The sequence below is a fragment of the Drosophila obscura genome, unplaced genomic scaffold, assembly GCF_018151105.1.
Source record: "Drosophila obscura isolate BZ-5 IFL unplaced genomic scaffold, ASM1815110v1 contig_75, whole genome shotgun sequence".
Lineage (NCBI taxonomy): Eukaryota > Metazoa > Arthropoda > Insecta > Diptera > Drosophilidae > Drosophila > Drosophila obscura.
In genome coordinates, this window is record NW_024542867.1 from 2,638,736 (window position 1) to 2,666,690 (window position 27,955).

Sequence of the window (27,955 nt, forward strand, 5' to 3'; positions counted from 1 at the left end):
TTGCAGCTTTATGAATAGTTGAAAAAATTACGGAATTCTCAGAATTTCGTTGACTAGGCCAGCAATTATGGCCAGCGGGGAGCAAAGTAGAAGGTATAAAAACTCATGGGCCAATTTGATACATAATCCACGGCTTAATCGCCATGAAGCATCAGCCAGGTGGTGGATGGTAGTAGAACCAAAGATTATACAATAATTGCATTCTTTGGTAAAACAAAATTGTTTCCGGCGAAAGGTCATCTCGTGGGCGTTGGATCATCGTTGGGCTCGAAGCCGTTGCAGAACCCAGAAATATTCTATGTATAGATTTAGATCATAATTTGTATTGGTATAATTAACATCATATTTTTAAATTCATAGCATAAACATACATATGTACATACAGACAAGACGAGAACAATCGATGCCCCAAATAGCCATACGATTGATTATACATCGTACATATGTTTATTAGAACGGGGGTGAGGAGAGGGGCAGGGCACATGACCGCCAGGACAGGTTCGTATTCATTAATGTAGTATATAGTAGTCGTAAATAGTACACACATACACATATGTTCATATATGAATATGAAATTAACTAATAATTATTTTATAAAAACCATAGAAACGCCTCCATTTTCAGTATTATTATTAATTGGTGATTTTGCTGGTGTTATACTTCAAGTGACTCCTATTTCTGTTATTCCTGATTCTGTGTAAGTCAGAGGAGGAATGAGATGTGTGTGTAGGGGAGCTTAGGTGAAGCTGCAGCACGAATTCGTCTTTTTCGCTGTCTTGTAGAAGGCCTTGCTCTGTATGGACAACTTTTCCGATTTGCTGACCATGTCGTCCAGCTTCTCGCCCCTCTCCAGTACAGCCCCAATTGTGTTCTTCAATATTATTGTTGTCTCGTCCAAGTCATTTTGCATTTTCGTGAGTGGATCGGCCTCTACGGGATTCTGATATTTGGCCAAAAAAGCTGGCAGTACGTCGAACGATATGGTGGCCTCCGTACCGTTGGGCCACTGGTCGGCGGATACTTTCGCCGTGAAGTCGTCGAGTATCTTTGTAATAAGTGTGTGAGCAACTCGGTGCGGATACTCATGATCGGCAATGAGCACTCCCGCCAGGTTATCGGCCCGCACATAGACATGACACATGTAGGCATCCTGCTTGACAGATTGCCGAAGCGATGGCTGTGTGCGTTCCACAATCGTTTTCGATGCGAAGCTGCCGCGACCCAAACGAGAAGAAATAGTAGTGCGTAAGCGGAGGTCATAAAGGGAGGAGGGGGGCATTGCGCCGTCGCTGTGGCGATTGGGCACAATGGTCCGAATACGAATTACATTACTCACGTCATAAATTCATTGACGGTGCCACGTTGGAAAAACGAGAAGGACTGCAAGTCGGATGCTGTCTTTAGTATACGCGCTTCGCTGGCACCTTTGAAGAAGACACTCAATGCAAACAGCTTGACCATATTTAACTCTATCAGCGCTCTCTCACTGTGCGTGCAGTTTGTGAAACTTGTAGCTCTGGTGGCTGCTATCTTCCGTCTGGCTTCGTCTGTAGGTGTATGGTTCTTCTAGTGGGTATGTTTTTTAATGTTTTGGTGGGTGGGTTTAAGATAGGCTATGGCGTTCACTTTTTGTTTTTCACATCGGTCAGGAAAAGAGAAGTGACAATCAACCGCAGGGACAGGAGTGTTTCAGCTAATTGGAGATGATAAACCTCAAGCCTATCGGCTACCATCTCAATCACATCGGATACAGTTTTACGCCTATCGATATAACAACATTCCTATTTTATAATGCAGTAACGGCTTTTCTAGATCTCATCTCAAACAGTTAAAGAAATGTCGAAAAGTCAAAAGACAAAATACTTGCGACTGGCTGAAATGCAGCCCACCATGACTAACTATTCGGCCGTTGTCCTGATCATATCCAAATCGTCGCCAAACTGGTTCTTGGACAAGTTCAGTGGCAGCGAGCGCGGCGTCATCACCCTAACGGTACGCGACTCCATTAGCCACATTACCAACTGCAAGTGCTGGGGTCAGAGGTCATGCGTGGATGAGTATAACGCCATGCTACACATTGGCGACGTCGTGGACATCGTCGGAGCAAAGGTGATGTCGCTTTCCATACCTCATGAGCCGCGTTATCAGCCCCAAGCCACTCTCTCGTGCGCACTAACGATCAACGAAGGATACGGTCATATTGTGCGGCACGACAGCGACGACGTACCCACAACTGAGGCTCTGAAGCAGCTCATTCACAAGCCGCACAAGCCCCTTGGCTCTACCCTTGATCTGGTCGACGTTTGCTGTGGCACTGGGCTTCAGGAAAGGCTACTCAATGCATATGTGGACCTACTTGTGGTTGTTGCCGCGATTCGTCCATTGCGCGAGTTGAAGCGCAAGCTTGCCCCAAGCTGTGGAAAGGACAACGGGCCACTCCAATGCCTCGAACTGATCGTGATCGATGCCAGCTGTCCAGATGGAATGTTGCTTTCCCTGTGGCAGCCGGAGTGGATACGTCGCGCCAAGCACTGGCAGCCGCGAAAGACCGTCCTTCATCTGATCGATGTGCGTATCTCCTATTCGGACTACTATCGCTGCCCAGTACTGAACCACGCCAACTGTACGCTTATCTACGACGATCCGCAGGCCGCCGGCGGCGACTGTGCTGCGCTACTCTCGTTTGCCGCCACAGTGCTGCTGCCAAAGAACTTTGACCAGTCAGTCCAAACTGACTTGGCGAATCTTCCGACAGGTGAATAGCATCCGTAACTAGCGGAATTTGGCTCTAAATTTTTTCTTCGACAGCCTGCGAAATCCAAACCCAGATGACATCGAAGCAGATTTACTCTCGTGCCGAGGGTGAGCTGGGCAATGCAATCACCGATCAGTTTACGGCCGTGATCTATTGTATGGTCACCAAGTTCGACATTGACGGACTTTCCATGAACACCAGCAAGAAGTGGCAAGTGACATTTCCAGGATTAGCTGGAGCTGGACCTTATCTCTAGTCTGTAATCTATATTTATATGTCTACTTAATGGCTGCACTTTTAGCACAAAATGTCAACGCCTTGTTCCCCGAAATCAAAGCGACTGCGCCAGTGAAGCCTGTCAATTGGAGTTTTCACTGGAATCCAATGGGCCAAGACACTCAAGTTTTATCAACATTAACATTCAGTTGTCCGATCAGACGGGGACGTTGGTCGAGAGCCGACTAAGCGGCCACGTAGCCGAGCGCTTGATGGGCATCAAAGCGGACGACTTTCAGCGGCTCTCAGAGCGTGCGAGAACCGAGCTCAAGTGGCGCTTTCTGCTGAAGTATTTTGAGGTGAAGCTGCTGATAAAGAAACCAGAAACCATGAGCAAGAATCTCGTCGTGCTTGTGGTGGACATGCAAACCGTACCGCTGAACAAGCTGGTGGAGAAGATTTCCGTGTTCTAGAAGTGCCAAGGAGAGGAGATACTCTAGAATGGTAATCTACATACATAAATAGCAATTTTTATTACACATTTCCACATAAAACTGTTCAACTACAATACATAATACATAAATAGACGCATTCTTGTACCCACGCATACGCGTGTCTGTACGCAGAAAGAGCATGAATGGAGGTGGACTGAAGTGTGGGATACGCTTCTATCTATCTCACTTGGGTTAGATGGTAATGACTACAGTACGTGGTCGGATCTAAAAGACAGTGTATACAGTTAGTGTTCTATCGTAAGCTTGAATATCGAATATCGAATACCAAATACCACTACAGGTTAATCAATAGATTTAAAGCCAGATTAATCATCAATAAGATGCATCATCATAAGGAGAATAAGTTATTAGATGGTAGTTGGTCAGTTAATTCAACACAAGTCATTTCAATTTGCTAGCCGACAACTGTCTTATAGTTCGCGAACGTACCTTACACATATGTAGTATTTATAATCAATCGATCATGCTGAGTGCGTCCCATTTAACTATAAACAACGATTTGGTACAACGCTTAATACTGACCTACATAAATGGTATGTACATACATATGTACAGACAGACATGCTATACACATAACGAAACAAATGATGCTTTCAACAATATATAGCGACAAATGAAAATCAATGGAATTGGGGGGACTGAAAATAAGATGGTGATACTGGGGTACAAAATACTCGTTTTTCGTATAACTACCCCATTCAGCTACTCCGCCTGCATCCATTCCATCAAATAGAAAGATAGAGAGCATTAACATAATATCATGAAAATCCTAACACTTAATAAATTAATAAATAAAAGAAAGGCGGGCGGCCAAATAATCCGACGCTACTCAAGGGTAGAGTGGTAACATAAAACCCAAAACAAAACAAAAATAAATAAAAGTAAAAAAAAATTTGAATTTAAATTACATTACGAGTATGCGTCTACTTGGAGCTGCCTGAGTTTGCCGAATGCCCCTGCTGCTGGTGATGCTGGTGATGATGGGACCCATGATGATAATGGGACTGTGCTTGACTGCTGCTTGAAGCAGACGACGAGGACAACGACAACGATGTCGATGATGACGACGTTTGCTGATGATGGTTTTGAGAGGCGGTGGTCGGACCGCTGCCACTTCCACTGCCATGGTTCAGGGGCAGGGAGGCGCCTGCTGTGGCGGCTGCTAAAGCTGCTGCAGCCGATACAGCTGCAGCCCCTGCGGTAGCTGTGTTCAGTTTGGAACCATTGCTTGTAGTATTGCTCACTCGAAGCTGCCGGATTTCGGGGAAGAACTCAATCATGAGTATCTCCAGTAGTTCCTAGAAGAACGGCAGGATAATGATGACCGACAGTACCGGAAATGCATGAAATTACTTACGTAGAAGAGCTGCTTGTTGTAAGCGGGGTTCTGGAGCGCCTCGAAGACCTTGAGGACGCCTCGCTTGGCCGCCTGGGCCCCCACCAGATTGCAGAGCACCTCGGGTATATGGTCGGTGAGCAGAGCCTTCGCCGCTGTGCTGGTCATCTCGCGCATGTCGTCGGAGCGCGCAGGATATGCGGAGGCAAGGACACTGCCTGGCCAGAAAGATTTCAGTACGGCTGAGAAATAGTTGTGCAGCATGGACTCCTCAAAGAGATAAGTGACCGATTCGCGGATCTGTCGATTAATCGTCCGACCGTACGTGATCTGCACGAAGGAGATGATGCTCTTGCGCAGCCATTTGAAAACGCCGCCCATGTCGAATATCTCGCCCATAAGAGCGTACATGGGCTCTGCTATGGAGTCCTTGCTGTCTATGTCGGCCATCAGTCGACTGGCATCAATGCCGGACTCTCCGTCCAGGTACGTGGAGATGTCCTCGTCGTCGCGCTGCAAGCCCCAGAACGGATCTGTCGCCTTGCTTGACTCGTGAGACTTTGCAGCGTCGCTCTTAAACAGCGTGGAGAGCGAGAACTTTGACTTTTTGGGCGAGGGCAGCGACTGCTTCAGGTGGTCTGAGCTGGGACTAAGGAACGTGTAAATAGCCTCACTGCCATTTAAATGATCGTCCTCGAGAATGAACTATTTCAACAAATATACAATTATATTCTCATATTTCCAATAGATGCTTGATGATGGTAGGTCAAAGGATCTATCAATCTTACATTAAGAAACTTTTGGATTTGTCCCTTGGCCTTTTCCTGGCCATGCCGGTCCGTTTTTAGGAAGAAGAACTTGAAGTTGGTGGGTAAGTCGAGCGTCTTCAGATTCGAGCTCACGTGTCGAAGTTTTCGTTGCAGCTCCTGTTGGGAAAGGGGAAGAGATATGGAAAGAGTCAGAGACTGGTGTGAATTATAGTTCCTTCGGGGGCTGAAAATCCCGCCTACATGGACTTGGTTGAGGGATCGCATGACCACCCAGCCGCTGGATATGCCCGAGGGCCGTTTTTGGGGGCTTGGCGCTGCTGCTGTCCCCATTCTTTGGCAACGCCTGCGGGGGAGCGTTGATGTCCTCGTCCACATGGACAAGTATCATGAACTGCAGCGACTCTTTTTCATCGGAGATCTGTGCCGAGGAGGAAAAGGACTATAATTTGAGACGATCCATAAGAGTCCACCGTCTACGTCAACTCACCTCCACACTTTGTATGGTGGCCTTCCACTTGCCTAGATGCTCGGTCCAAGCGTCTGTTCGGCGGAGATGTGCCTCCGTTTGACGCTTCTCGCTCTTCAGCCACTCCATCTCCTTCTCGAGTATGGATAGGACCTTGGACTCCGGCTTGACCGAGTACTTGAGGGCGTCAAGGGCCTGATTTTTCTTGTCAATGCGCTCCTGTATCTGCTCCAGCTTGCGCCGTGCATACGACGTGTGGGCGGCGACATCGATGGCCCTGCCATTGAGGCCATCTGCGACTCTGGGGTGCTCATCGTGCGCCTCGGATACACTGCCGATGGCGGGGAACAGCATCAACGTGGGATCGGTGAATTCGTTTGATTCCAGCGCCTCCTTCAGCTGCCGGTACTGACTGCTGAGCACAAATGGCGGATAGTACTTTTCCTCGAGAGTGCGCAAGATGTTGCGCTGGATGTCGTAGAAGATATCCGGATCGGCATCCCCCAACAGAAAGGTCTCGATCAGCTTGCGCTCGTGCTTGTCGGTTTGGATCTCCGACTTGGGCACGCGGATATACGTGTAGAATACCTCCGTGCCCAGTTGGTGGATGGAACTCTTGTGCGCGTGCTTGATCTCCTCCACGGCGAGGTAGAATCCGACCAGGGCACTAGCCTTTAGCGGCTCTAGGAACAGTGTGAAGTACCGTCGGCCCACGGCCGTGTTTAATATTTCCTCTAGCGTCAGATCCTTAAAGAATAAAGATACAGAGGGTAGGACATACATATGTACATATATCCTGGGTCATTGTCACATACTATGTCGCTAGAGTAGTTGCCGTTCCAGCCGAATTTCGCCAGATTCTTCTCGCACTCGGCCTTAGCCAAGGTCAGCTGGCGGACATAGCGCTTGAGCCGCACAGCCGCCGTCAGCTCAGACTTGGATAGGGAGTGGTCCTCATGGTCCGGATCGAGACCTTTGGCACGTTGTAAGTTCTGCATGGTTGTGGCATGCATCAGGTCGTTCACTATACTCTTGCGGATGAGCGAGAGATCCTCCAGGTTTCCCGAGTTGTTGATAATCTTGAGGAAGTCCTCAAAGCTAGCCGCATACTCATAGCTCCGCTTGTTCATCGCCGCCGCCGCCAGGCGCGTTTCGATGTTCTGCACCACCTTTTGGTTTATGTAGTCGGGTGCGGTGAGCATGTTGATCATGGGAAAGAAGACTAGGAAGGTAAGACAAGGTAAGAAACGATAAGCAAAAAATCAAGATACATATGTACATATATTTAAACGTTCCCTCTGGTGAACTGCTGAACTTACTCTTGTAGGATAAAATTTCGCTGAGCAGCATCTTGAGCGGTGGGAGGGAGTAGCCGCGTGGCAGCAGCAAGATCACCATAATTTCGCACAGCTTGCGCAGAAACTCCATCTCCTTGACCTCGTCGGACAGGTAGGAGTTTTTGCTGAATACTGGCGCCGTATTCGTCTCGGCCCTGTTCAGAAAGAGATATTTGAGTTAAAAAAACCCAGGATAATCGATGGTCACTCACGCTCGGGCCTCGGCAATGCGGATCTTTTCCAGGTGCACGGTCACGCGATTCACCATGTCTACGGCAATGATCTTGGCGGGATCCATTTTGCTGGCACGCTCATGGATCTTCTGTATGGCATTCCACAGATCCTCACGCACCACATCGTTGATTAGCTTCGGCTTCGTGACCACATAGCTAACAGGGTGCATAAGAGGATGAGGGAGGTCACTCCGGGGGGTAATTGGAGCTTACTTACCCCAGCCAGGGCAGCATGAAGTCGCGCAGAACATATTCAATTATCTGCTGGAGCTGCAGATCGACTGTTTTGCCAAAGATCAAAGGTAAATTCGATGGATTCTTGATGGGATTTGGCAGATCGAAGATGGTGCTTCTGCAAGGATCAAGAAGCGGGAGTGGATAACGGATCGAATGGGGTAGGATCGGATCAAAGTCCGCACTCACTTTGTGGCATTGTAGAGATGTTTGGAGGGCAATCGACTGGGTCTGGCCGGTTCGTTGGTGGTGAATATATAATGTATGTAGACGGTGCCGGCAACAGCTATGCAAGAGATAAGTGAATCGGATCGTCATTAGATATTTTGTCTTTTAATTAATTCTTCAGTGTTCGGTCTTCGATGGGGTGGGGTGGGGCAAAACCATTAAAAATGGTCGCCAGCCGATAACCGGTGTCCAATGAGTCATCCATCTAATCTACCTTGAATGGGTAAGATGGGATGGGATGCCAAATGGTACCGTTTATGGTGGCCGTTGATTGTCACTGTGACCTTACCCGAAAATACCAAAACGAGGGAGTAGACGACGAATGCAAAGAACAAGAAGAACGTGGGATAATACCAGATGACGGCCAAGAGCGTCAGGGTGATGCCTGATACGATAATCCTCCAGTTTAATTGCAATGCACGTAGCAGGCTGCAGCGAAAGGAATCAGAATCACATCAGAACATGAGTCTATTAATAAACATGACAGTGCCCCCTCACATATCGACATGCCACACCACCCTTTCAGGTGAGGTGTATCTAGGAACAGGAACAAAACCAAATTCCAGGTAATATGGGACACGTACACGCAAAGGATGGACGAACCCACTCACCCCCACACTCACCGGGTTGCCAAGAGCGTGAGCCGCTGTGTGGGCGTTGCTGGCGGCTCAGGCTCGATGGGAAACAGCGGCAGGCGGCGGCTCGCCATTGTTTTTGATGTGATGTGGGCAGCTGGCCTGGCGCTTGATATTCAGTGCGTTGTCGGACCACAACTGGCCGTCGCTGTCACTGCCACTGGCACTCGTTATCCGTTGTGCTCTACTGTTTTGTAGTTGTTGCTCGCCCTTTTTCGGATCTGAATATTTGATGAGCTCTTAACATTTTTGAAATAGCTCTCTCTTTCTCTGCGCTCTGCTTTCGTCTCCTCTCCGTATATTCTCCGTAGTCTCAAGTCGCGTTCCACACTCGTCAAAGACGAGCTCTTGTTGTGGTTATGACCGTGGCGTGGACTAGTGGCCGTCGACACTATTAAAAATAGTTTCCAACAATTTCATCAATTCTGATTCCCACTTCCGCAACCACCACCAGCACCAAAGCTAACCGAGAGTGGGGCTGAGCACCGAGCAATATGCCAGATTTTTAGTATCGTATCAATATTGGGAAACTATGTCTGTATATTAAATCAATACCAGGCAGTAGCGCGAACCGCAACAAGTTGATTACTGATTACTGCCATATGGATGGGATGGGATGTGATAACAACTGCGTTTGCCGACGTCCCTTTATCATAGTGCCAATTGACGCTTCAAGAAATCAAAACAAGAGACTGATTACATTCGCGGACAACGCTGTTTTTGTTGTTATTGTTTGGTTTTGCGCACTGCTGCTACTGTGGGGATTAACAAAAATCTTCGGATGACTGAAATTTGATAGTGCTGACAAATGCGTTTCATACCCGGAGAAGCACAAGTACTTTTCTTCCTTCACTCACAAACAAATATATTTTATGTTATGATTTAGATAATTCCATATATATAAATATATCGCATGGTCACGTTTGCAGCACAGCCACAAGCCATACAATACAGTACATACATACAATAATGTATCAATTTCACACAAGCAAAACGTCTGTCCCATTCAATCTTGCTGCGACAGCTCCCAAAGCGCTTCGGCTTGTAAGTCCTCGGCTCTGGGAGCTGTCAGCTTCAGTGGCAGCTGTCGCGTATATTTTAATTTTTTGTGAGAAGTTTTCACTGAGAACCGGCTTAAGCCCACACTTTCAAATTCGCTGCTTTTAACGACCCGAAGAGAGGGGAACCTGACAGCTCCCACAAAGTGGTACATAAATTTACTGTATTGCATGGTTAGTTAAGTCTAGTACTCAGATCGAAAAACTGTTTGCCAGCAAACGAATGTCATATATTCTTCGAGCAGCCAGTGTGTGACCAGAGGTGTGCCTGCATTCCGAACGGTTACTCTGCTCAGACAGCTGCTTGGTTTTGTTTAAAGTTAATAATATGCACTTCTTCGGCTGGGGCCGCTCTTCCCCAGCCATATCCTGGGCTCCCCAATATTTTATTGGCAAGGTAATGTGTCTGACTATCAGCAGCAGCAGATGGCGACGCCTCCCGTGCCGGACACCGTGAAGAAAAAATGTTTTGAAAACAATATATGTTTTATATTTATGAAAATTAATAAAAAAAAACTAAATTATAATATCCATATAATTGTCATTCATATAATACTGCATTAGCTAGATTCTATTTGTCTTCATTATTAAAATATTTCATTTGGTTTTTTGTTCTCTTATTGCAATGTTTGCTTCGTGTTTGCTGGAAAATTATATCAAACTGATATCTTTTTCGAGGTGGGTCGAAACATACCAAAAAAACAAGCATATACTTCGGATACTTTTCCAGTATATATCGACCTTTTTATTTTTTGATCTGAGTACTGCCACTAACCATACAACATATAGATGTGCCAGTTCATACAACGAAAGGGGCGCAGCTGAGGTTTCTGTCCCAGCACCCCCAGGTCTTCGGCTAGGGTGCTGGTACCATTCGGCTGTGGTGCTGAGACGTTCGGGTCGTGGGCCTGAGACGTTCGGCATTTTTTCGACATGTTCGATTCATGACGAGATGCGAAAGCAAGCTGAGAATTGCAAATGTATGTGTGTAAACAGAAACGACAAAATTTTGTATCAATTCTTATTTTCCGAAACCGTTTTGAGTTTGTTTTGAGTTTTGTTTCCAGGTTACGTAAATGTGTGTGTGCCATGTATTCACACATACTGTGCTTGTGTGTGGGCTCTACAATTGTTGGCCGCTTGAATTGGGTTTTTCGTTTTGTTTTGAGGGCTGATGTGATGTAGCGACCTATTCAGGGCCGGATCAACCCTCAACCGGGCCCTGGGCAACCATCAATCTGGGGCCCTCCTTTATTTTGTATTTTTCTCAGTGGCCATTATATTTTGTATTCATTATTTGGAGTTTTGTTTTTTCAACAAAATTTTTCTGTTATTTCTAGGAGGGCCCTAGGCAACTGCTAATCCGGTCCTGGACCTATTCCCGTCGTAAGACTTCATATTTTCTTGGTGTGTTCTGTCGCTCGACTCGACGCGGGTCGGGTCGAGGCATTGACGAAGCTGTTCATAAAATATTTTTTCGTTTTGTTTTGAAAAGCTGATGTTGCGTCGAGCGCGTAGGTTATTTCTTCCATTCTCTTTTAGGCTAGCCTTTGCCTCTGCTTTCGGCTTCGTAAATGCCTCGGCCCGCGTCATACATGCCGAACGGCCCAGCTCCCGACCCGAATGGCCTGGCTCCCGACCCGAATGTCTCAGCCTCACAGAGCCGAAGCGCCTGGGAGCAGGGACAGAAAACTCAGCTGCGACACGTTTGTTGTCTGAACTGGCACATCTATATACTGTATGGTTAGTGGTTCGACTCATGACGTGACACGAGCCGAGAGACAGCAAGCCCAGCGTGTAAATGGATGTGTTCTCGAGTATGAACGGCGGTTTTGTGAATCGAAATAATAATTATGTGGAATCAAATCACAATAACCCTAAGAATATGAATTCATAAGGGCTGCAAGTCTTTGAATGCTTGATTTTAAGTAGTATCGCTTTTAAAAAGTGCGACAGCTATTAATAGCCACCGTGTATGGTTGGTGAATGAACGCATAGATGCAGGCCGTTAAGGAATCGATCTTTCGGCATACTTCTAATGCAATTTATACAGTACACACATACACATGTCTTTTTCGAAGTAGCAATGACACTGCAGGCGTATTTCGTTTTATAATTAGCAATCATATTTAACTGAAAAAGCTAGTTAAACTTGATTGAATTTGGAAACATTTTTGGTATTCAAAGTTTATGTTTGCAAATAAATGTATGCATGACACGTGATGATATATTATCTAGTCAAATTTCGCTCGCTATGGCTACCGACCACCTAAATTCCATTGATTCGTTACTAGACTTCTCTTAAATGCATCCTTCTATCATTGGGTTCCGGCACTGCAGGCAAGAGCGTCATAGGATCTACTGATCCTTGGCGAGGCGACGAAGTGCACGCTTACGAGTGCCCAAAATATTCTTGAGAACCAAACTGCGGGCGAACTGATCACCGAACACAGCTTCTGTGAAGTGGATAACTAGCTGGAGCAGGGCATGGGGCAAATATCCAGCGGTCTGACTGGCAATACCAAGAGTTGAGAGCGCAGACTTCACATAAGTTTCGGGTGACGGGGCAAACACACTGGCCTTGCGGATTTTGGACATGTTGGTGGCCACGAAGCCCGGCTGGACGCTCTGGATGATAATGCCGTGCTCCTTATACTCCGTCTGCAGATCATCGCTAAACTTGTTGACAAAGGCCTGATAAAAGGATGAAACCAGAGAAAGTAGGTAAGGTTCTGCTCTAAAGGTTCTTCATCACCGTCTACTCACCTTGGTAGCACTGTATACGCTCAGCAGGGGATTCGGAATGACGCCGGCAGTGGACGACAAGTTGATGATGACTCCTTTGCGCTTGGAAATCATGCCCGGCAAGAACAATGCGCTCATATGCGTTACCGAGTGTATATTGGCTGCCACAATATTGTTCAAAAACATCGGATCCGCATTGTAGCAATCCAGAAAGTATTCGGGATGACTGTAGCTGATTCCTACATTGTTCACCAACACACCGACGTCCAGGCCAGTGGTTTTTTCGCGTATCTTTTCATAGATTTCAGGGCCGCCTGTGAAATCCACATCAATGGCACGCACCTCCACCCCAAATTCATCGCCTGAAAGTATGCCACAAGAGATAAGATAACCAGTGTAAGGGAAGTCAAGCTGCGGCTTACCTATTTCCTTGGAAACGTCGTTCAGTTTATTCAACGATCGACTGATAAGCACCAGCTTCAGTCCTTTTCGAGCCAGCTGAAAATTTGGAAAAAACATGTTTATTAAATATTCTATGAACGCTATTGGTTTAAAACCATTAATTCCCCAAGCAATTACAATTGAATACGAGAAGGAAATGCTATTGTTCGTCTTCCCCGTCCATAGAAATTTTAAGTGAACATTGAACCATTTTCTGCCTCTTTCTTCCAGACTGCATGCAAATGTGAAATAAAGCTTTGACCGGCTACAGCCCTTAGGGGGACACGTGCTTAAAAACCACTATGTAATCTTCTGGTCGATTGTTAGAAGTGGGTAATAAATACAGCTGGGAGCCGCCCAGTGTCCAAAAAAGCGCTAAGACCGCACTTGCCAGAATAAACAAAAATTACTGTGCGGAGAGGAGGCAGCAAATGTAGCGATCCGCTGTTAAGTCAAAACAATTAGGGAACGCTGGACGGGAGGGCTGAGTGGCTGCTGCGACTGAAGATCAATTCCAAAGTGTAGATTTACTCGGCCAGTGCATTTTCGCAAGCAATGTCCAAGTCATTCCCGCTTAATGGGTATTCTATGATTGCATTTTTTGCGCGCTTCCCAATTGTCAAGTCATAGTTGAATGGACTTTGATTAGGGCTAGTGGTTTGTACTATCCATGGACGTTTACATACCTCCTTGGCGTAGGCCTTGCCAATTCCATCCGTGGACCCAGTAACAACTGAAATTGATGGAAGTTAGCTCGGATTCTCTTCCTTATCAGCAGTCGTCAAACTCCTTATCGACCGGAACCATTTTCACTCACCTGCCCATTCGCCCATTTTGGCAAGGTTTACGGTGGATCCGAAGACCGTCGGCCCCACCACGTTAGAGTATATCCAGGGCAAAACCTTGCGAAAGAACTGAAAGCCGACAATGCCAATAGCCAAGCCACCAAGCATACTCAGTACATGCGAATTCTCATCCATTTCCTTAATCTTTCTTCCTATTTTTCTAGGACACAGTGCCAGAAACTCGACTCCTAATCTCTGCTGCCGGCTGGCTTCTGATTTTTTATTTCTGTTTTCTGTTCGTCGAACTGCAACGTCAAAATGCTTACGCTGCTGCCGCAACCTCTGCTTCTAGAACCTATGTGTGTATGTACGCACATGCAAATGTACATACATATGTATGTCTGTACGTATGTCTATCTCTCGTTGATGGCTCGCCGGTGTCGCAGTACCGCACTCCCTTTTTTCTGCCTTCACCGCGTAGAATTCAAAGTGATTTTTAATTTTTAGGCGTAGTTTTTCTGATTAATATTCAAAGCATTTTGCTGCCGTTGACGTTGACCCAAACAGAACATAAAACAGAAAAAGAAATGAAAAAGTGATTCAATGCAAATTGTGAACGGCACGAAAACGAATGAACGGTTCTTCCTCTGTGATATCGATGTTCGTTTGTGTTTGTGTGCCTGTGTGTAACGTTGCGCGACTTATGCATGGCATTCTGTCTGTGTTCCCGGCCCGTGCTCTCAGTCCTCCCTTCATTAGATTTTCCCACATCGCACCACCACCGAAAAGATAAGGGCGGCACATGTGGCTACTATGTGCGCACAGTGCAGGCAAAAATTGTTCGCCTTGAGCTGATTTAACTCAGTCTTTTTACTTCGTTCGAAAAAGTATTAAATCGTTAGATTTCTTCGCATATAATTATAACTAAAAGTACAAGCACTTATACCATTTATACTGCTAATTATGATTTCTCAATAAACATGGTGATTATTAAGAACTGAGTCCCTGCACGTGGTGTGGGAATACTTCGGAAAGCTACTGTATGCTCGCTCTCTCAATTATTTAATGCTCGCTCACCAACACGCCCATAACTGCACATGCGCAGGAAGTCTACATATACGCTCGATAAAATAAATTTTGAAATTAGTTTGAGAAACATAAAAGGCGCTAAAATTTAGTTGTTCTAACAACATGTATTTTGTCGCTTTGGTTTTGGTATATGGACTTTCTTAGCGTACTCTTACCGCCAAACAATATGTCCATGGAAATAACTCTGTGAGGACATCTTATCTATCGGCTTATCGATAACTATCGCTTTTTGAACTAAGGCTCAAATAATTATTTTTGAATGTACTGTTAAATATATTGTAAATAATCTTTTTTTCTGCTTTTATTATGCATCTAATAGTGCAAAACATGAAAAATTGATAAACTACTGCCGCAAGAATTATGGGAGGGAGAACAAACGCTCGCCTTAAGTGTAGGATTGCTTTGCTTTGAATAAGTACAAACTACGAATACTAAGCATCAGTAGAATCAATAGACTGGCTATATTTTGAATACATACAAAAACACACGAATAGGTCATATGGACATATGGCATTATATTATTTAGAATGATCATATTGTACGTACATATGTAAGTAAATATTTACATACAAACATACGTATGTACATATATACATATGTACGTGGTTTTCTGTTGATGTCGAAGGAGTGTGGTGTGCGTACCGAAAGAGCGAAATGCTGTGGATGCTGTCCATGCGCAGAGCCTGCCCTGACCTACATTCAAATTTATTGGTCATCTAAGGCAGCCACAGCCAAAGGCATTTGCGAAAAAATAAATACACACGCAACGCAAGAAGGTTAATAATCGTTTACTAGCCTTTGTTTTTGTAAAAAATAAATAATATTGGAAAACTTTAAGATGCTCAAATGCTTTTAGCAAAATTTACGTAAGCCTAACATCTGCTGCAAAATGCCCTAACTTAATGCTTAATCGATAAATATTGAGAAAGAACCGCAACCAAAAGTGGGAAGTAAATTTTCCCTGTCTTTGCCTTGACTGTCCCGACGCATAGAATAGAGAACGATGAGGCTGCCCGGACTGGCACTTACGGATGCAGTTGGATCAAAATAGAATCGGTTACAGTTAAGCAAATTCGTATGTGCATATCGTGCGGTGAGTAAAGAAAGCATTACTGAGCAGATTTTCAGTGGAATTGCCATATTGCCCCTCTTTTGCAGTGATGAGACCTAGATTATTTTGGATATTTGCAATTATATACTCATCACTACATCACATTGGGTCGGGATCTACTTCGACAACATGTAAGTGGGGCCCTTCCCTAATGGCCCTAAGTAATGTCTTACTTTATTTTACCTTTTCCTGTATTCTGTATGTGATTAAATATAGTGAAGCGTCCCAGAGCTGGCGATCCCTTTGACACGTTCCCGAGGAACTTCTGGCAGGAGTTCTCGTCGCCGTTCACAGACACGCCGGAAGATGAGGAACTGGAGGTCACCGAGACGACCACGCACGAGCCGTTCCCTTTCTTTGCTGATCCCTATACGACGGTTAATATAAGCACGCAGCTCTCCTCGAACGTGTATCTGCATTGCCGCGTCAACGACCTGCAGGGCAAGACGGTGTCATGGATGCGGCGTAGGGGCGAGGACCTCACCCTGATAACCTTCGGCCAGCACACCTATAGCGGCGACTCACGCTACTCGCTCGAGTTCGAGGAGCCTAATGACTGGAAGCTTCTTATACAGTTTGCCAATGAGCGCGATGAGGGACCCTACGAGTGTCAGGTCTCCTCGCATCCTCCCCTAGTGCTCCTCGTATATCTAACTATCATTGGTAATAAACTTCCGATTCCCTTCTGGGTACTTGATAGCTCTATACAATCTTCTTAACTCTTTTCAGTTCCTCATGTGGAAATTCTCGACGAGAGAGGATCGGCCACACCGGAGAAGTACTACAAGGCTGGCAGCACCATCGAGCTGCAGTGTGTCATCTCCAAAATTCCACATCCATCGTCCTACATCACCTGGCGACACGGACCCCGTCTGCTCAACTATGACACCAGTCGGGGTGGCATCAGGTATTAGGTTACTAGGTTATATTATAAACTGTGTGATTACGTTTGAGGAACCATTGCACTCGAGGTTGCAACTGTTTTACACATGTCTTACACGCACCTACAGTGTCATAGTTGCTCATTTCAATTAACATACATATGTAAATATGTGTTTTCGCAGTGTGAAAACGGATATGCTGCCTGGACGAGCTCTGAGTCGCCTATACATTGCAAATGCGAATCGACAAGATACCGGGAACTACACCTGTATGCTGGGCAACGAGATTACGGAGACGGTTGTAGTACATGTACTTAACGGTAAGTCGCGTTCTGGGGGGAGAGGATCTGTGATATTTCACTCTATTTCACTCTCTTCTTTCTTACTGCAATGCAGGTGAGGAGCCAGCCGCAATGCAGCACGCGAACGGGACTCGCTACAGTGCCAGGCCCTCAAATATGGTTGTGTTTTTTTTATTGTACGTATACGCGTGTTTTTGTGGGAGGGCGGTGGCCGTGGGCCTACCGCTCGGACGATGACGATCTAGTGTGATCTTTAAAGTAAAAGAACAGGTAGGTGGTCGATACACAGCAGAGTTACAGTGAGAGAAATGCATACACCAGAAAATCTTGTCCAGAAATGCATTTTTGACTTTTACTCTAATCATGGGTTGTTTAATATACGATACATAGCATAAACTGAATACTGAATACATACTAGATTTAAGTCGGAAATCGAATGATAAAAAAACAAACAAAAAATGTGAGAACTCGTATGTATTTATATAAGGGCGTACGCGAATACATACATTTACATACATACATATGTATGTATATGCAGAACATGAAATTGATTTTGAAAATTTTAGAGCATAAAATTATAGTCATAACCAAATCTTACTACAAAGGCCGTGTTTATGTTGGCTAAATATTAATCATATATGTATGTGTTCATATTCATTTGAATCCTTGTGAGCTCACACATCACCATACATACAGATTTACACATGCATACAAAAACATATGTATGTATGTCGATAGGAGCTGGCCAATGCATTTTCAGTTCTACCTTAATCACCTTCTGAAGGCTGATCTATTATGCTTCTAATACACTGCTAGTCGAAGGCCTTGTGAAAAATTGTTTTAGCTTCTGGAAATCAAACAGCATATCAGTTGGGATCATTTGAAATTTAATTAGTACACTGTGCTACATTTCTTTTTCACTTTACACGAAACAAAAATTCGTTTGCAGGCCTGTTAAATCTGTAGATCTCATCTTTCAAACTTGCAATATATAGATTTCCAAAAATCTTTTTATAACACTCAAATAACTTGTTAAGGGACTGTTGATATTAAAGAAAATTGAAGCTTAAAAAGGGAAATGTCTGTCAAAACTTTTCATGATGTATAATTAGTCTCCATAGAATGGTTTTTGGCTATACCTAAAGTTGTAGCTTTCCAGCATAAGAAAATTTATTTATATGGCAAGGTATATTTTTTGTAGCGTTAGTTACAACCCCAATCAAATAGTTTACGAATAATTAAAATTGTAAAATTAAATATTTACGAACTTTTTAGTAACAAAATCTGTACCTTATACATATGTATGTATTACCCAGCTTCTGATGTTTCTTGACATTTTGCAGAACCAGATGCATAAGTTCAAATTTAGTATAAATTAATTCAAATGCAGACCATCAAATACCATGAACCTTTCCAGCACTTCGGTCTATCATTCAGACACTATACACTGCACTGACACCCTGGCATTACGAATGAAACAGTGATACCTTGTAGAAACCATCTCAAAGATACTTTTGGGCGATATTTCGGCTACATATGTATCTAGTTTTCCAAAATGTTAAAAGATGGTCTATGATTTAGTCAACCAGGGATTAACCAGCCCAAGCATTGTATACGCGGTACTCAAGCAGCATAGACTTATATTATATTCCTGTAGATGTATTAAAAAAAAACACTAAAGGAAGCTTTTCCGATCTCAAAATGTGTACATTGCAGACTCCTGGGATAAGAAACTGTAACAAATGTATTTTTAAATTGTGCCACGACCCCTACCCCTCAAAGAAAAAAATCTGGGTCCAACATTTTGGAAGATACGAGAAAGACAACCGAAGCACAGTCATAAAGAATAATCGTATCTACCAGTTTCGATCAATAATTTAGACAGAAAGAAGAACAAAATTTCCCGTAACCGAATCCCCTTCAATGTAGATTCTCTAGATTTCAGCGAAGTCAGTGAGATATGTATAACGGTTCGTTGGTGGAGAGAGATAGAGAACAAAAGCGAGATAAAATACATATACATAGTAACTGAGTACCGGGTATTACATAGTATTAGTTACATCGATTCGACTGGTTTTTGCTTTGCGTGAAACACACTGAAAAGTTTTCATTTTGTAGCCCTGTGGTCTGCTTTTTGATCAAAATTATGATTTTTCGATATCTGAGCTGCAGAGCAGTTGAATTGCTGCGTGACCATTTTTTTTTTGTTCGTCGAGTTTTGTGCAAGTTTGACACAGAATGGATGATGTGTAGATCGATTAAAGCTGTTTAAAAATCGAAGAAAGAGAAAGACAAGACACAGAAGCTTAGGAAATTTTAAACGTTAACAAAACTGTGTCATTCAAAATGGATACATATCGTTTAATTATTGTTAATTCAATTGCGGAACCAATGACCATTTGAGCCCAAAAAAAAAAAAAATAATGTGTATGGAACTGTATATTTAAATTTGAGTCTATTAAATGAAGGACGGAATGAAAATTCGTACACAACTCGGACCAATGGGTAGAATGTGTGATTGTTTTTATTAAAAACGGTCCCATAACAAACCAATCCAAAAAATATATATAGCAAAGTAAAATAAATAAAACACGATCAAGGACAAGAAAAAGAAAGAATAAATATTTTCCACTTTATTTTCAGTTTAGGGTTTAATTAAAAAAATATTATTTCTAATTTTTATAGAAGTTATCAATGGATTTATATTAGTGTACGTGTACCCTCTCTTTGATTATTTAGCTTTCACACCTTTCTAAATATTAACTATTAAAACATTAAAAATGTCCATGAGATCAGCAAGTTACATTCTCTTGAGCTTCTAACTCATTGACGACATTAAGAACTCATATTCCATTGAGGATTGATCATATATGTACATACATATGTACCTACATCTGTACTTCTATGCAAGTGTTTAAGGAAGTCAAAGTTCAGCCCAGGACAAAAACCAAATCTAACGATTGAAGAGCTTCAATGCTTAGCGACTTGACTGACTAATTTCAATTCTCTTGTGTAGATACTATTGTAAATTATTCCAATTGATCCCAACTAAACCTAAACCCAGTCAAAACGTTGCCGCCGGCGGGCTCTGCCTGCTGGTAACCCCTTTCCATGATTTGTGTGCCCTTTAATAAACGAACATAAAAAGGAAATATAATAAATTAAAAAGTAAAAATGTTGGAGTGAGATAACGAAACAATACTTAGAGACTAAAGAAAGTGACGAAACTTTTAGAAATATTTTGGTTACATAATTATATTTATTAATTAAAAACTTTAATATTTAATTATTAAACTACATACATAATGTATAGTATCGTCGTCCTCCGTCAAAGCCCATGCGACTGCGCACGACCGCAAAAAAAAATATAAACTAATGCAAAATTGTAAAAAATAAATTTGTTTTTCATACTAAGCATTTAACACTCATTGAATATAGTTTTTATTATAGTAGAGCATCCCAGCAACCACTTTATGTAGACATATTTACATAAAAGCGCAGTATCGGATACTAAACGGATTCGATCGAACATCTTCAAAGGGAACCGTAGAGTCCGTAAACCAAAATTACATGTTTTTTACCCATCGTATCCAACATCAGCATCTGTGTACATTTTGACGGGCTGAGCAGCCAGGCCATTATCAGTCTCCATCATTTCAACATCGCGGCAAGTGGCTGCCTGCAGTTCTCTTCTCACATCCGGCGTGATTTTCGGATGAGATTTTTTCCTGCAATCGGAAAATATGAAACTACTATGCTTGTTTGTAGTTATCAAATTACTGACTTTAACAGTTGAAGAAGGGCATCCCTCTGCTCAGAAGATATATCGTTCTTGTATCGCTGTGCAAATGTTAGCAGACTTTGATGCCATAGCACTGGAAGCTCGCGCTTATCGTTTTCGAATCTATTTTCAAACGGGCAGAACGTAAATTATACGTTGTCAGTACGTCAGTTGAAAAAAAGCCATAAACGGCAATGGAACTTACCTTAGGAAGTGGAAGACAGCCGCATCGACCACGCGATAAGGTAGGGCGTAGCGCTTGTCGAGGAAGAACCGAATGAATATGGAATTGGCACCGGAATAGCTCATCTCACAAATCTTCAGCAGGCAGGCGGATGAGTGCAGGACGGGTATCGAGTTGCGAGCCACAACGCTGCCAAAGATGATGGCCTCGCGCAGAGTGCAATCGCCAGACTCCAGCAAGGGCAGAATGATGCCTTTCATGAACGCGGCCGGCTTGAATAGAGCCCGCTTGAGGGCATTGTAGAGGTGCATGTTCAGCTTCTTGTACTCGCAAAGGTCATCGCGCACACGAGGCAACAGAACCAGGTTGTAGAACCTCTGGGCCATTGCTTGCGACAAGACTGAGCAAAAGATGCGGGTGCCCTGGAACATGGCGGCTGCACTCCAGTTATGTGGCTCTGTTATAAATAGGATCTGCTCCCAGTTCCTCAGCTTTGGTATGATTTTGAAGGCCTTTGGAACCTTGCCACTGCGGTAACGCTTTAATACGTCCCTGACACCCTCGTACATCTCCTTTACCTTGGGATCAATCTCTTCGATTTTGAGCGAGCCGGCGTCCGAGATTTTGTTGTGTATATCAGCTTCTTTTTCTTGGATTTTCTGCGCGATTATTTCGGACAGTTGCAGCGTGCGCTTGATATCCTTAGCCGGGTTCTGGAAGCGCTCAAATGCGGCAACATCGTCATCATCCATATCCAGGTCGACCATAAAGTCGGCCTCGATGACCTCCTCATTTTCATTTGCGTGGCCATCGTCTAAACAGAGACGAGACTTTTCTGTTAGTATGTTGGGTTGAACACAAACCGTTTTTTGACTTACTCAGACTGAAGTTTACTTTCTTAACAGTCACCAAGCTCGGAAAGTTCTCCTCGTTTAATTCCAACTGCTGTTTCTTAGCAGCCGCCAAAATCTTTTGACTGCTCTTGGCATCTATGTTCTGCAAGATGAGGGATTAGCTGGAATTCAGGAAGATTGGTCTATAATTCAAACCATACCGATGAGTCCTCGTCGCGTAAATTGAACTTGCTTTTGGATTTGGCCTTCGCAACCTTTCCTTCTGTTATCTGTTTTTCCAAGCTTACATTTTTAATTATCGCCACATTGGCCTTCTTCGGCTTGCCCATTTTGCATGGATTTTAATAATAATAAAAATGAAAACACACGTGCTGCTAAACAATTTTTTGTGTGTATGGCAACCTTTGTTCAGAGTTGCGTTTTCGACATGTGATATCTAGGGATATCGTATTCCACAGATTCAGTCTAGTCTAAATCAGACAATAGTATTAAGCAGCGAAGCGCGCGGTCGGTTGATATGTAGCAAATTTGTAGTTACCGTGTAGTTAATATGTAAAAAAAGGTACATTTTTGTTGACTTTCTTTGCTAAAACCTTGTTTTATAAATAATCCAATTGAAAAGTCCTTAATATAAACCAATCTTGCAGATAATTGATTCATCAATTAAATACAATTATATGTTCAGTTTTGAGAGTCCTAATAGCCTGCAGTCAGGGCGAGAGACCATATGCGTTAAGCTGACTAGCTGCAGTGAGATGAAAGCAGCGCTGGGCGGAATTTATAGAAAATGCTTTACAGGGCGGATACAATTTTGCTGGCTTGGAGGCACGTACAAAATAATGTTTAAAAGAGGAATAACCATACTCCACCCTCCTAGAAATACGTAGAATTTTGTTGACAAAACATATTCCAAATATTGCTAAAAGGGTATAATAGCCACAGAACGCGGCAGAGTGAGAGGAGAAGGACAATGAGTTGTGGTTGTCGTTGGCAGGAGGAGGCAGGGGAGGCAACTGAAAATTAATTTCTTCATTCTGCCCTCATAATTATGATCCGATCAAGTTCAGATCGGCCAACAATTGTAGGGCATTCACTACACAAGCACGTTTAGTTTTATCGTATCTAAAAATGTGCCTGCCACACATTTTTGTCCTGGGGGCGGAAGGGGCGGGCAAAAGAAACTTGGGCAGGGAAACATGTTTCTGGAAACCAAATTTGGTTTCGTCAGCTTGAAGTCGAACATGTCGCTAAAAAATGCCGAACAGACGGACGGACGGACGGACAGACGGACAGACGGACATGGCTATATCGACTCGGCCGAATGCTGATCAAGTATACTTTATGGGTCGGAAACGTCCTGTCTGCGTTGGACACATACACTTTTACCAGCATGCGCCCCTTTTTTGTATGTACGGGTATATAAGCTCAGAAAATGACAAGCATTTCGGTTATGTCTGTCGGCTACAATTTTAGCTGGCTCGGTTGGCAATGTGTGTTGCATAATATCCAAAAAATGTTTGCCAGCAAAGAAAGGTTATATACAACGGAAGTTGGGAACGTAGGTACTCAGTCAGTATATACACTTTTGAGCTTATAATTTTTTAGATTTAAAATTTTTAAAAAAATGTACATCTTACAGCTTGGTTTGCTACTTCCAGGTTATCCCCAGGTGCAATGTATATTGCACAAAAAATGTTTTGAAAACAATATATGTTTTATATTTATAAAAAATTATTAAAAATAATATATTTTAATATACATATAATTGTCATTCATATAATACTGCATTAATAAGATTATATTTGTCTTCATTATACAAATCTTTCATTTGGTTTTTTTTTCTCTTATTGCAATGTTTGCTTCGTGTTTGCTGGCAAATTATATCAAATTGATATCTTTTTCGAGGTGGGTCGAAACATACCAACAAAACAAGCATATACTTCGGATACTTTTCCAGGATATAGCGACCTTTTCGTTTTTTGATCTGAGTACTGCCTTCCGTACAGAGCCTAGAAAACAGTTTTTGCCGTAAAACATTTCTTATCGGTTTCATACGAATATCAACAATGATTCTGTTCGCTAGGTGTTTTTTTCGTTTTATGTTGTTTTTGTTTGAACCTTAATATGTAAATAATCCAATAAAAAGGACTTCTGAAAACTTGCCAATCTCTTAAAAAATGTATGTATCTGTCGGCTAAAATTATTTGTTTAGGGCTGAGAGGGCCAACTAGCTAGTAATATTAAACCGAATATCAAAATCGGGGAATATCAACTTTGAATGTTTTGAAAAAACAATCGATACTATCGTGATAGTATCGGGCTCAAATAATTATTTAAAAACTATTGAAACCTTTTAGGAACTTGTCCATTGTAAAACTTAGATGCCACCTGTCGATTTTTTTACAAATTTGTCTTCGTATTTTATAGCAGTCAATCCAAACATATCAAAAGCGCAACGACTGTAGCTCGATACTATCATGATAGTCGCAAAACTGTCGATAGTAGAGGCCATCAGTAAAATATTGATACTATCGATAGTGCCCATCTCTATTTCCTGCGCTTGCTGCAAACAGACCTCGGCCGATTCTTTTTTTTTCTGCGCTGCCTGCAAACAGACCAACAGTATGAAGGTGTGCTAAAAATTTGTGAAAAATCGTGCAATAAAACCGACAAACATTAAAAAATATTGCATGAGTACAAATGTGTTAACACTATAGAAGTGAAATTAACAAATTTCGAATGAAAATAATAAGTGATTGCATTGAAAATAAGAGATAGATCTCAAGATAACTCGTATTTGTATATTTGAATACACATACTTATGTGTGTACGTGCATAGCTAATGGTGTTGAACTTTTTGTTTTTGTGTTGCAGCTCAACGTTTCCTATCCCGCTACGGGATGCCAAAAGCTCTTCGAAGTTGTCGACGAACACAAGCTGCGTGTATTTTACGAGAAGCGTATGGGCCAGGTTGTGGAAGCCGATATTCTCGGTGATGAGTGGAAGGGTTACCAGCTCCGTATCGCCGGAGGCAACGACAAGCAGGGCTTCCCCATGAAGCAGGGTGTGCTGACCCATGGTAAGACACTGTCAAATTCCTTTATTCGGCGCTTACTGACAGTCAATAAACGTTTTTTGTTACTAGGTCGTGTGCGTCTACTGCTGAAGAAGGGACACTCTTGCTACCGCCCACGCCGCACTGGCGAGCGCAAGCGAAAGTCTGTTCGTGGTTGCATTGTGGATGCCAACATGTCTGTTCTGGCTCTGGTCGTCATCAAGAAAGGCGAGCAGGATATTGGTGGTTTGACCGACACCACCATCCCCCGTCGCCTGGGTCCCAAGCGTGCCAGCAAAATCCGCAAGTTGTACAACTTGAGCAAGGAGGATGATGTGCGCCGTTTCGTTGTCCGCCGTCCGCTGCCCGCCAAGGACAACAAGAAAGCCACTTCCAAGGCCCCCAAGATCCAGCGTCTGATCACCCCTGTCGTGCTGCAGAGGAAGCACCGTCGTATCGCGCTGAAGAAGAAGCGCCAGACTGCCTCTAAGGAGGCAGCCGCAGACTACGCCAAACTGTTGGTGCAGCGCAAGAAGGAGTCTAAGGCTAAGCGTGAGGAGGCAAAGCGTCGTCGCTCCGCCTCGATCAGGGAATCTAAGAGCTCCATCTCAAGTGACAAGAAGTAAATGTAGCAACTGAACCCACAACTAAGCACGCGTAGATGATGTTCTACAAAAACAGAAAATCAAGCTGTACCAATTTATGTTAATAAATGTGAAAAATGGTATACATTGCTGTGTTCAGATTCTTTTTTTTTCATGTGAAAAATGTGCACGCGCACAAAGTGAAAAAATTAGCTCAGTTGCCGTGAACAAAGTGATTATAGCCTGAAATATTGAATAGAATAGATTCCTGTAAATGCAGACACGGAAGTTTTGTTTGTTCCTACCCTTTCAATGAGGGAAGCATATTCGACACTAGGAGGAAAATGTATTGTTACGGTTCGTACCACTGGATTTGGATTTTTTGCCTCTGGAGATTTGCGAATGGTCTACAGGGGTTTTATTTAGAAAGGAATTTGAGTGTTAGTCCAAAAAACACTGCCACGACGGACTGTTCCCAGGAGATCCGGCATGACATCCCAGTCCTCGGAATAGTTCATCTTCCCTCTCATAACCGATAAAAATCATACAAATCAAATGAAGGGCCATAAATTTATCTTTTAAACCCACGCAATTTTTTTATGTCGACGCTGTAGATGTCGAGTGATTATTATGGTACTGCACTAAGCCACCAATTCGTGAATTTAAAAAGAAGATCTTGATGGTATATTCCAAATATGAGGAACTGATCTACTCAAGGCCTGCAACACCACTTTTGTCCCGTAAAATGTGCATTCCAAAAGTTTAGTTTTGTCGCACTGTGCTATTTAAAACAAAAAGGGTTTCACTTTCCTCGAAAATGGTGAACGAGTTTTGTCCACATATAAAATAACTTCCGGCCAGTCAAATACCACATGGCTAGACCACCTCTTAGCTGTTAGGGATACTCAACAGGCTTAAACACAGCTAAGTATGTACTAAATAAAATGGTATTTGTTTTTTATTGTCTTTTATAATAGGACGTTGTCTTGAGCAGTACATATTCAGGAATATTGCCATCTCTTTCCTTTTCATTGCCAATGCGTTGTGTGCTGTAAAAATGTTGGTACCTCTGTTACGTTTAGCTGAGACGATTCGCGATTCTAACTAACCAATTGTAAGAAAGCGAATACCGAATTCCATCAAATCAATTTGGTTGCCCGCTTTAGTTTGTTTTGTTGGTGTTGGCCCGTGTTTCGTGCATTGTCCTCGTTCAAAATCACTACAAAATGAGTCAGAGCCAGTCAATTGAACAATTCATGATGCTTCTGCGTCTCTCGTAGCCTAACAGAATTTTTACACAGATTTTCTAGATTTTTGTAGGAAGTTGGGGAGGGTTGCAAAAATATTGCTATACATACATACGTATGTATGTACTTAAGTATCTATGTGCCTTCATATGTTGATGTTGATTCAGTGTGATATCACAGAAGTCTGCACACAAAATCTGTTTGCTCTCCTAGCTCTTATACTTAGTCTCTAAGAACTAGGCGTCAAACGGAACGCACAGGCTCACAGTGGTAGATTCTGCCAATCTGGCAGTCAATAAATGAAAAATTAAAATGTTAAACTCCCACAAATATTTATTGCGATATTTATATATTTTTCCTATCAAAAGTCAAGCAGCTGCACGCCGGTAAATCTCACGAAACTGTTCAGTTCATACCTAAGTACATTTTCCCGGCGTTTTATGGCTTTCGGTTAAGCTGAGTGAAACTTAGTGTTTTGCGAGTTTTATTAAAAAAATCGTGTTTATATTGATCATAGTTGGTATATATTCAATCAAAAATATATGCGTGTGGGTCCTGTGCTTATATGTTTTAGTGGTAAGTCGTTGTAGAACTTAAAATTTTCTTTAAATTGTTATTATTTACATACTCGATACTTGCGTGGAATAGATCTTTTGACAACCATCCCTTTCCGCCTTCAATCTTTCTGTGTTCATGAAACAAGACTTTTTTGAATCCTCTATGTTCAAAGCAATGGAAACTTCGCGCTACACATTAATTTATTTGATTTTATAGGTAAAATGTCAGTGTTCGAGAAGCACGCTTTTCGCGATATGTAACGTTGAGTCGCTTCTGTTGCCGCGACGTATACCCGTACTCAGTCAGTATACATATGTATGTAATACTACGGTCATGGAAATAGTAGTGCCGCCACTTTCAGGACTGTTTTTGAGACATTTCCAGTATTCCAAATTTAACATGTAATCTCTTTTGGAAAGCTTTTACATTTGGATTATATTTTCTTGTTTTTCATCACTTAAGACAAATACCCATACAAACTGCGGTTTATAGAAATAGTAGTGTTTTTTAAGAAAATCGAAAAAATTAAAACCAAACCATGTTCTACATATGTAT

The 27,955-nt window shown here is 42.9% G+C and overlaps 7 protein-coding genes across 10 annotated transcripts; 3 read left to right on the forward strand and 4 right to left on the reverse strand.

Annotated features, from left to right (window-relative positions):
• Positions 1-303: 303 nt before the first annotated feature.
• LOC111072314 (synaptobrevin homolog YKT6) lies at positions 304-1,705 on the reverse strand. Of its 2 annotated transcripts, XM_022364084.2 has the most exons (3): positions 1,488-1,705; positions 1,337-1,424; positions 304-1,211 (listed from the first exon to the last, which is right to left on the reverse strand). In XM_022364084.2, the coding sequence occupies exons 2-3, from the start codon at positions 1,339-1,341 to the stop codon at positions 737-739; spliced, it is 480 nt and encodes a 159-aa protein (XP_022219776.1). In that variant the 5' UTR covers positions 1,342-1,424; positions 1,488-1,705; the 3' UTR covers positions 304-736. The 2 variants fall into 2 exon arrangements, with proteins under 2 accessions (XP_022219776.1, XP_022219775.1); XM_022364083.2 differs by having other exon boundaries at positions 1,337-1,705.
• A 113-nt stretch (positions 1,706-1,818) lies between these two features.
• Positions 1,819-4,350, forward strand: LOC111072344 (protein hold'em). The gene is made up of 3 exons (XM_022364125.2): positions 1,819-2,755; positions 2,809-2,965; positions 3,057-4,350. Exons 1-3 carry the CDS (start codon positions 1,837-1,839, stop codon positions 3,442-3,444), a joined length of 1,464 nt encoding a protein of 487 aa, XP_022219817.2. The 5' UTR covers positions 1,819-1,836; the 3' UTR covers positions 3,445-4,350.
• On the reverse strand, positions 3,482-8,869 carry LOC111072343 (sorting nexin-25). The gene is given in 13 exon segments (XM_041595718.1): positions 3,482-4,784; positions 4,844-5,527; positions 5,611-5,748; positions 5,833-5,901; positions 5,903-6,010; positions 6,080-6,805; positions 6,874-7,280; positions 7,378-7,550; positions 7,608-7,784; positions 7,846-7,980; positions 8,052-8,148; positions 8,380-8,519; positions 8,714-8,869. Coding segments are annotated over 13 exon segments (3,315 nt in total). The 5' UTR covers positions 8,800-8,869; the 3' UTR covers positions 3,482-4,409.
• Positions 8,870-11,852: 2,983 nt separating this feature from the next.
• Positions 11,853-14,394, reverse strand: LOC111072326 (very-long-chain 3-oxoacyl-CoA reductase). The gene is made up of 5 exons (XM_022364103.2): positions 13,787-14,394; positions 13,656-13,702; positions 12,951-13,026; positions 12,550-12,890; positions 11,853-12,477 (listed from the first exon to the last, which is right to left on the reverse strand). Exons 1-5 carry the CDS (start codon positions 13,947-13,949, stop codon positions 12,142-12,144), a joined length of 963 nt encoding a protein of 320 aa, XP_022219795.1. The 5' UTR covers positions 13,950-14,394; the 3' UTR covers positions 11,853-12,141.
• A 797-nt stretch (positions 14,395-15,191) lies between these two features.
• Positions 15,192-20,533, forward strand: LOC111072325 (fibroblast growth factor receptor 3). Of its 3 annotated transcripts, XM_022364100.2 has the most exons (7): positions 15,207-15,619; positions 15,682-15,936; positions 16,002-16,085; positions 16,171-16,617; positions 16,684-16,861; positions 17,019-17,155; positions 17,232-20,533. In XM_022364100.2, the coding sequence occupies exons 2-7, from the start codon at positions 15,921-15,923 to the stop codon at positions 17,372-17,374; spliced, it is 1,005 nt and encodes a 334-aa protein (XP_022219792.1). In that variant the 5' UTR covers positions 15,207-15,619; positions 15,682-15,920; the 3' UTR covers positions 17,375-20,533. The 3 variants fall into 3 exon arrangements, with proteins under 3 accessions (XP_022219791.1, XP_022219793.1, XP_022219792.1); XM_022364099.2 differs by having other exon boundaries at positions 15,192-15,936; XM_022364101.2 differs by having other exon boundaries at positions 15,204-15,931.
• LOC111072324 (bystin) lies at positions 20,425-22,343 on the reverse strand. Its single transcript, XM_022364098.2, has 5 exons — positions 22,157-22,343; positions 21,981-22,098; positions 21,124-21,916; positions 20,922-21,041; positions 20,425-20,865 (listed from the first exon to the last, which is right to left on the reverse strand). Exons 1-5 carry the CDS (start codon positions 22,283-22,285, stop codon positions 20,715-20,717), a joined length of 1,311 nt encoding a protein of 436 aa, XP_022219790.1. The 5' UTR covers positions 22,286-22,343; the 3' UTR covers positions 20,425-20,714.
• Positions 22,344-24,479: 2,136 nt separating this feature from the next.
• On the forward strand, positions 24,480-25,738 carry LOC111072354 (40S ribosomal protein S6). The gene is made up of 3 exons (XM_022364137.2): positions 24,480-24,586; positions 24,831-25,035; positions 25,102-25,738. The coding sequence occupies exons 1-3, from the start codon at positions 24,581-24,583 to the stop codon at positions 25,635-25,637; spliced, it is 747 nt and encodes a 248-aa protein (XP_022219829.1). The 5' UTR covers positions 24,480-24,580; the 3' UTR covers positions 25,638-25,738.
• Positions 25,739-27,955: the final 2,217 nt, after the last annotated feature.

Coding starts and splice junctions, on each gene's coding strand:
- LOC111072314 (XM_022364083.2), bottom strand. CDS start 1,461: ATGGTCAAGCTGTTTGCATTGAGTGTCTTCTTCAAAGGTGCCAGCGAA. Junction 1,212..1,336: donor ACCGTCAATGAATTTATGAC/GTGAGTAATGTA, acceptor GGGTCGCGGCAG/CTTCGCATCGAAAACGATTG.
- LOC111072344 (XM_022364125.2), top strand. CDS start 1,837: ATGTCGAAAAGTCAAAAGACAAAATACTTGCGACTGGCTGAAATGCAG. Junction 2,756..2,808: donor CTTGGCGAATCTTCCGACAG/GTGAATAGCATC, acceptor TTTCTTCGACAG/CCTGCGAAATCCAAACCCAG. Junction 2,966..3,056: donor ATGAACACCAGCAAGAAGTG/GCAAGTGACATT, acceptor CTGCACTTTTAG/CACAAAATGTCAACGCCTTG.
- LOC111072326 (XM_022364103.2), bottom strand. CDS start 13,949: ATGGATGAGAATTCGCATGTACTGAGTATGCTTGGTGGCTTGGCTATT. Junction 13,027..13,655: donor GCAAGGCCTACGCCAAGGAG/GTATGTAAACGT, acceptor CCAAATTTTCAG/CTGGCTCGAAAAGGACTGAA. Junction 12,478..12,549: donor GCGTATACAGTGCTACCAAG/GTGAGTAGACGG, acceptor TCCTTTTATCAG/GCCTTTGTCAACAAGTTTAG.
- LOC111072325 (XM_022364099.2), top strand. Junction 16,086..16,170: donor GGGATCTACTTCGACAACAT/GTAAGTGGGGCC, acceptor GATTAAATATAG/TGAAGCGTCCCAGAGCTGGC. Junction 16,862..17,018: donor ACCAGTCGGGGTGGCATCAG/GTATTAGGTTAC, acceptor GTGTTTTCGCAG/TGTGAAAACGGATATGCTGC.
- LOC111072324 (XM_022364098.2), bottom strand. CDS start 22,285: ATGGGCAAGCCGAAGAAGGCCAATGTGGCGATAATTAAAAATGTAAGC. Junction 21,917..21,980: donor GAAAGTAAACTTCAGTCTGA/GTAAGTCAAAAA, acceptor GTCTCTGTTTAG/ACGATGGCCACGCAAATGAA. Junction 20,866..20,921: donor GCCCTTCTTCAACTGTTAAA/GTCAGTAATTTG, acceptor TTCCGATTGCAG/GAAAAAATCTCATCCGAAAA.
- LOC111072354 (XM_022364137.2), top strand. Junction 25,036..25,101: donor GCAGGGTGTGCTGACCCATG/GTAAGACACTGT, acceptor TTTTGTTACTAG/GTCGTGTGCGTCTACTGCTG.